Source organism: Netta rufina (genome assembly GCF_964035555.1).
Source record: "Netta rufina genome assembly, chromosome: 28".
Taxonomy (NCBI): Eukaryota; Metazoa; Chordata; class Aves; order Anseriformes; family Anatidae; genus Netta; species Netta rufina.
This window is the reverse complement of record NC_140152.1, coordinates 5262390-5269290: the sequence shown is the minus strand read 5'-3', so window position 1 is coordinate 5269290 and position 6901 is coordinate 5262390. Positions and strand designations below refer to the sequence as shown.

At 48.8% G+C, this 6901-nt stretch overlaps 1 protein-coding gene across 6 annotated transcripts; it reads left to right on the top strand.

The window, feature by feature from the left end:
* Nucleotides 1-1343: 1343 nt before the first annotated feature.
* CIRBP (cold inducible RNA binding protein) lies at nt 1344-6044 on the top strand. 6 transcript variants are annotated; one of them, XR_014619177.1, is made up of 8 exons: nt 1344-1420; nt 2075-2183; nt 2275-2381; nt 2748-2886; nt 2995-3079; nt 3215-3279; nt 5617-5722; nt 5901-6044. XR_014619177.1 is itself a non-coding variant. In XM_084302729.1 (7 exons), exons 2-7 carry the CDS (start codon nt 2081-2083, stop codon nt 3713-3715), a joined length of 516 nt encoding a protein of 171 aa, XP_084158855.1. In that variant the 5' UTR covers nt 1344-1420; nt 2075-2080; the 3' UTR covers nt 3716-4435. The 6 variants fall into 6 exon arrangements, 4 of the variants coding, with proteins under 4 accessions (XP_084158855.1, XP_084158854.1, XP_084158853.1 ...); XR_014619178.1 differs by having other exon boundaries at nt 3212-3279; XM_084302729.1 differs by lacking the exons at nt 5617-5722; nt 5901-6044 and adding an exon at nt 3699-4435.
* The last annotated feature ends 857 nt before the right edge of the window (nt 6045-6901 follow it).

Here is a 6901-nt window from a genome sequence, read left to right as displayed (position 1 = left end):
CACCCTGCTATTCAGTTTCATCTCGGTTTTAACTATTGCTCTGATATTTTCCAAATGTTGAACCTTTTCGTCTCCTCTTACTGCCGAGTGTATCACGTGCATTTAATTACCAACAAATCGTATATACAATGCACGTTATTATAATTACTTAATGTTCTTATTCTGGACTGGGAAGTTAATTAGTTCTTTTCACAGTTTTGCCAGTAAGAAAGTGCTACTACTGCTGGATTGGTGTCTCACCAGTGCTGTATTTTTGCATGTTTTGAGCACCCCGGCTGTGGTGCTGTCCCTGCTGGTGCTGAGCTCGGTGCTGTAGCGAGGAACGAAACAGCAAAAACTAAACTAAACTAATTAAATAGTGCATACGGCAGTGGAGACTGGGGCAGAGAGCAGGACCGAGATCCCTCTGCATCTCGTCATTACCGCCGAGAGCTGAGCAGTGTGGGCAGAAAGCTTTGCGTTTCGCTGTGGTTTATTTGAGACTGATTTTATTTTTCCATGCTTAGGTAGGGGCATCGGGGCCGTCACCGATCCCGTGCCGCCTGATGTGGCGGCCTCCGCTCTGCACGGCGGCGGTTTGGAGGCAGAACTGCAGCTTTGGGGGGAAAAGCCGGGGAATTGGGAGCGCTTTGCAACATCCGTGCAGGCTGAGCTCGGTCAGCGCCCTGCGGGAAGCCTCTGACACAGACATTTTCACCTTAGAACCCCCCACTCTGGACCTTTAACCAGTGAAATGCAAAACTGAGCTTTTATTTTTGATTTTAATTTTTATTGGATTATAATGTTCGTGCTTTGGAATCGGTAACGGGGCTCTCTCGCCCCACAGGGCCACCGCCGGGCAGCGGGGCTGCGGAAAGGGGCGAGGAGCCCGGGCCAGGCCCAAGATGGCGGCGGCCCCCTCAGGCGGCCCCTTTGTCTGCGGCCGCCGCATTGCTGCGAAGGGCGCGAAACTGGGGCAGCGCCGCCACGCCCCCTCGACGTGCGGGCCGCCAATGGGCGGGGCGGGGCGGGGCTTCTCGGTGCCCCAGCGGCCAATCGCCTGCCTCCACTTCCTTCCTTCTCACAGGGGCTCTCCCGGCCGACGGCCGCCGCGCTGGCGGCCAATCAGCGCCGGCCTCCACGCCCCACCCCCACGTGGGAGGAAGGGGGGCGGGGGAGGGGCGCCGCGGTTTTGTTTTCGCTCCCCCCTCCCCTCGCCGCGCGGCGGGGCCTCATGAATATTAATGAAGCGCCAGCCAATCAAGCGGCGGCGCTTCGGCGGCGCCGCTCGCCCCGCCCTGCGGCGGCGGCTCGATCTGCATATGCATGAGGGGGGCGTGGCCCAGAGCGAAGCTTTATAAGCCGCCGCCCCGCCAGCCTCGGCGCTCATCGTGCTGAAGCTTTGGGGGCGCTGCGTGGATCCCGCGGCTCCGCAGCACCGGTAAGCGCCCCCCGCCGCCATGGGCGGGCTGCGGCCGGCCCGGGGGGGGTCAGGGCGGCGAGGCCGGCGGTGGTGCGCGGCTGGAGCGGGCCTGGCCGGGCACGGGGCTCCGGAGCCGGGCTCCCGGCCCGCTGTGGGTGCCCTCCGTGGGAGCCGGGGGCCGGGCGGAGCCGTCCCGGTGGGGCCCTGCGGGGGGGAAGGGGCGCGGGGAGGGCCGCGGGGCGCCCTCGGAAACAAAATGGCGACGGGCCTCGGCCGTGCAAAATGGCGGCGGGCGGGAGGAGGGGCGGCTCACTGCGCCTGCGCGGGGGGGCGGGGCGGGAGGGAGGGGCGGGGGTCCCGCGGCCGGGCGGGGGTCGGCGCCGAAAGGGGGGGGGGGGCCTCAATGGGGGCGCGCATGCGCACTGCGCCCCCGGGCCTGGCGGGGGCCTCGCGGCCTTCAGGGCCTGGCGGGGCGGCCCCGGGCCCCTCGGGGGGAGGCCTCGGCCCCGGGTCCCGGCCCCGGCGGCTCCCCCCGCGCTCCGCAGCGGGCACTCGGTGGAGCTGGGTCCGGTGGGGGCTCCAGGTTGCTGCTGGGGGGCCGAGGTTAACGCTTGTGGCGGTGGGGATGCGAGTCCGGGCGGCGCTGAGCGCGGTGCGGTGGCTTCGTTGCAGGTCGTGATGGCATCAGACGAGGGGAAGCTGTTTGTCGGCGGGCTGAGTTTTGACACCAACGAGCAGTCGCTGGAGCAGGTCTTCTCTAAATACGGACAGATCTCCGAAGGTAAGGCTGCGGCACCCAGTACCGCGGTGGCTGGTTGGTCCCGGGGGTTGCACAAGTGCTGATGTGTGCTTTTTTTCCCCTCTTTTTATAGTTGTTGTGGTGAAAGACAGAGAGACTCAAAGATCCAGAGGTTTTGGCTTTGTTACATTTGAAAACATAGATGATGCTAAAGATGCGATGATGGCCATGAATGGAAAGGTAAGGAGGCCTTGGAACCGACTTCTTTCTTACCTCAAAAGGTCATAATTGAAGCTTGGAAGGTCTGATTCTGTTCAATACTGCTTGGAAAAATGGATAAATACTAGTATTCTAACAAAAAATGTAAAAAAAATGCAGAAGCGTGTGTGTTACTAAAGTTTTGTAGTGTTCTAGTGTTCTTTAACTATGCAGTTACAAAAAAATGACAACTGCTTGAAAGTTGGGTTACTTTCGTAGTTGGCTTAGCTGTGGCATTTAATAAAACCATTCTTCATACGAACTAGTAAATTCTGGTAGTGCTTAATTAAATGTAGCGGTGTATTACTGTAAAATAGCAAGCTGACTTGCGTGTTTTGTGGTTGTTAGTCTGTAGACGGACGTCAGATCAGAGTTGATCAAGCCGGAAAGTCATCAGAGAACAGATCTCGCGGATACAGAGGGGGTTCTTCTGGGGGCAGAGGCTTTTTCCGGGGCGGCAGAGGTCGGGGCCGTGGCTTCTCCAGAGGTGAGTGTGCATGAATGACTTGTACTCCTTGAGAACTTGTACTTCTTGAAATGATGATGGCATTTGTCAGGACGCTAAAGAAAAACCATAACCTGGTTTCTATTCCAGGAGGTGGAGACAGAGGCTATGGCGGAAGCAGATTTGACTCCAGAAGTGGAGGATATAATGGTTCCAGAGACTACTATAATAGCAGGTAATGCTGTCACAACTCCTGCCGTGGCTTGTTGTAATAAAGCTCTTGATGTCCATTGCCTGTGTGCCGGAAATGTCAACAGGCTGCAGAAATCGTTGAACAAATACAAAGCATGTGGTTGTTTTTTAACAGCAGGAGTCAAGGTGGCTATGGTGACAGGTCTTCAGGAGGATCCTACAGAGACAGCTATGACAGTTACGGTAAGTCTTGGTTCAAATGGGAATGATGCGTACGTTGCTGTAGGAACTCTCTTAAATCTTCTGACCCTGTTCTGAAGTCTGGAAATACTGTAAGGCTCAGTTGGACTGTGCCACTATTTCTGTTCTTGCCCGTAAGAACCAATCTGTCAGGCTTTGGACGTGGTTGTGCCATTTAAATTTCTAATTTGTAATGCATGTGTAGGAGTGCTTGGATCTAAGGCAAAGCAAGTTTTTTTTAAATACGTTCTTCGAGCTTGAGACTAAGCCAAAACTCAGAAGCCCTAACAAACTTTATTCAAGGGTGGGGGAATTCTCTGACGTTGTAGCGCACTAGCTTCTGGAATAATGCAAGGGAGTAAAATGCTGGAACTTGTCTATGCTTCAGTGCCTTTACAATTGTGCCTGCTTCTTGTCCTCAGCTACACACAACGAGTAAAAATCCTTCCTGACTCAAGATCGTCCTTCCAATGGCTGTATTTATAAAGATTTTTGGAGCTTCGCTGAAATCGTTATTGTGTAGTACATCTACTTGTATTTTCACTTTTGTAGTATTATCAGTTCTAATCTTGTCAAACACAGCCTGACAGCTTCTGATATAAGATGGTCTAATTAGACTTTTCTTTAAGAAAGCTCTGCTTTCAAGTGTTTTTAATCTTTTTTGAAAGCACTTCAGATTTTATTTTATCCTTCATGATGAGCCAAGGCGTTTTTTTTAAAGTTGGGGCCCCAATTCAGTTTCTTTTGAGATAGAAAGGACCTTTAATTCAATGTTCACTAGAAGCTGAACAAGCTGTGGACTTTCTTTTTTTTAAGTGCATTACCTTCGTCTTTTGTAACATTCCTTTAGTGTAGCAAGGTAGGAATGCAGCCTGGGTACAAATTGGAAGGCAAACCACCTTGATATATCTAAAGAGAAACTCGCTTGTATGTTCAACCTGCATAACGGTATTTTTACTGTTGTAATGATGTAAATTACCCAGAAGTAGACTTGCAAACTTACCATAAAAGAGGTTCTTGAAAATGTTTATTTATATTGTCCTTTTTTACTGGAAGAAATATGCATATTCCATTGATATTGTATTTGAAGTGGTAAAGGATTCTTGTATACAGTTTTCTTTGGCTTTACGAAGCCTATTAAAAGACCGTCTGAAATGAACTCTGCTCCTGACATTTACATTTCATTGCACAACACAATCCTTGAAGACGGAGAACAGTCTAGGATGCCAGAGGAGAGGAGAAAAGCAATGAATAGTACAAGAGCAAACCAGATGTACTGAACAGCTGCTAGAATTTAATCTTAACCGGTCTTTGCCATGTGAATTTTTCGACATACTTTCACATAAGAATAGTCAAAACTTGTCTGTAGAGGCAGGTGCCTGAAAGCATATACCTCAGGATGTTGTAGTACTCAAAGTCAGCAGAAGTGGAGGGAATGCCAGGGTTAGTGAGGATAATGGATGTTTCCTTAAAATACTGAAATACCCTGCACTGAAAAGCTGTAGTGAGGAATTAGTCCTTTAGTAACTGGACTAGTTACTAGCTTGGTGGAGTGTTCAATGGTAGGTAAATTGCCGTAATTAGCTAGCTTTGTCATTGCCTTACAAGTTCTAAGAATTCTTTGCTAGCATATGGAAACTGCAGTGTCCTTGGAGAAAAGAAGTGTTGTGCCTCCAACAGAAACCTCTGAGACGAAAGCTGCTCTCTTGGCTAGTTCATATGTGGAAATAGTCCTGTAATTCGAGGTAACTCCTTTTGCTCATGTCCGCATCCTTCCTCTTGTTGAGAGCTCATTTGAAAGTCTAATGTACCTGTGAAATATTCCTTTGACAATTTTGGTCAACTGATGGAAAAATTTTAACCCATGCCGTATGCAACCTTTGGCTTGTGGCACAACTTCAGTTCCACAGATCAGAGTTGGGCATGCAGTCATGTCTTGCTAGTAGGTATGGAAGCAAGATGGGAAACCGAATTCCCTGACTCGATATGTGTTCATCTATTGAGACTCTTTTCTAGACTTCATTAAGTTGCTCACTTTAATTGTAGCTTTCTTTGCCATCCTACTTGTTGCCATTAACTTTTTCCCATAGCCCACACTTCCTAAGCAGCCATGTCAAAGTGGTTAACCCTCTGCTTAGGGATCAAATGATACATTGGCTGGCATATCAAAGGCATCAGCCAGCCCCGGAACAGTTTTCCCAGACTGTGCTTCTGTGATGTGATGGGTTCAGCGAATGGCTTGTGAAACCCTCGTATATGATGTGACTTGTGTTGGGGGAGGTGGGTGGCGATGTAAAGGCTCTGCTTTATGTTATTATTAATGCACCTCTGCTTTGGCAGGCTGAAGAGAAGATGGACGCTCGCCACGGATGCTGAGTTGGGGATTCTGAGCAAGGAGAGCGTTCCTTCCAGGGAAGCAGGACCAAGATGCGGGTTTGCCAGCCAGGTAACATCTTATTTCAGTCTGACCTTCATCCCGGGAGCTTTTCCTGAACCAAAAGGTTTGGCTCTGTTACTTTTTAACAGCACTGTTCTTTAAGTGGTAAAATCTGCCTTCAGTAGCTTCAAGATGAAAATGTTCATAGACTCTGCCTTTAAAACTCACTGTCTTAATTTTATTTCAGCAATGAACTGCATCAGGGAAGACCGAGAAGGACAACCTTAGACTGGAATGGAGATGAAGAGCTTTAAGCAGTTTTGTTACTGGTTTTTATATAGGTCAATGGATCAAGGAGTTAAGCCAATTGAGCTAGAATAAAATACTGGAATGTGGAAAAAAAATGAATCTCTGTAGTACTTTTGTGGGGAAAAAAAGATGAATATTAGTTTGCGGCCAAGGCATACAAGAAAAATTTAGTTACTTGTTGTGTATTGCCCAGCTAAAGCTACAAAAAATGTTCTGGTGGGGAGGTGGACAGAGGGTAGGTAAGGTAGCCTGTCTGTAAGGTCAGCTTTGAGAAAGAACTTAAATTGTATTGTAACATTGAATTAAACGGCCTAATTCCATTGTTAGTGCATCTGTAAAAACTTCAGTAGTGAAGTGGCTACATCTGAAGGGAGCTGTCAGATAGTAATTACATAAACGATGAATATTTGTGCAGAAGAGAAGCTGCTTCTGCCAGTTGAGGAATGCTTGAAACGGTAACGAATGCAGAAGTCTAATTAGCACTTGAACGCTAAAAGCCGTTTTGAGCTTGGATAAGGAATTATTTCTTTCCGTACGCGTTAGTGCAATTAACTTTTGCTTATGAAAATTGAAATGCGATGTTTCTGCTACTTGTACAAGTGGCTGTATGTTTCCAAAATTTCACGCATTTCAGTTCTCAGCTGGCACATGAGATTCACCTGCCTGCAACTGCTGCTTGGTCTTTGAGTACTTGATTCAAGGTGGAGCTGCTTTAGGATTCCCCTATTGATGAAGTGGGTATTTGTAACTCAAAAACAGGCTTTACCTTTTAGGTTTTAGGATCACATAGAGTAAGATGGAAAAAAAAGGTACCAGTTGAGGGTGGTGTCATGACCTTGTGCAAAGTTACCTCATCTGAGTGATTCCTTAAAAGGCGTTAATACAGCAGCCCCGTTTTGGAAGTGGGGGGAAATCATATCAAATGCTTTCCAAAGGCCT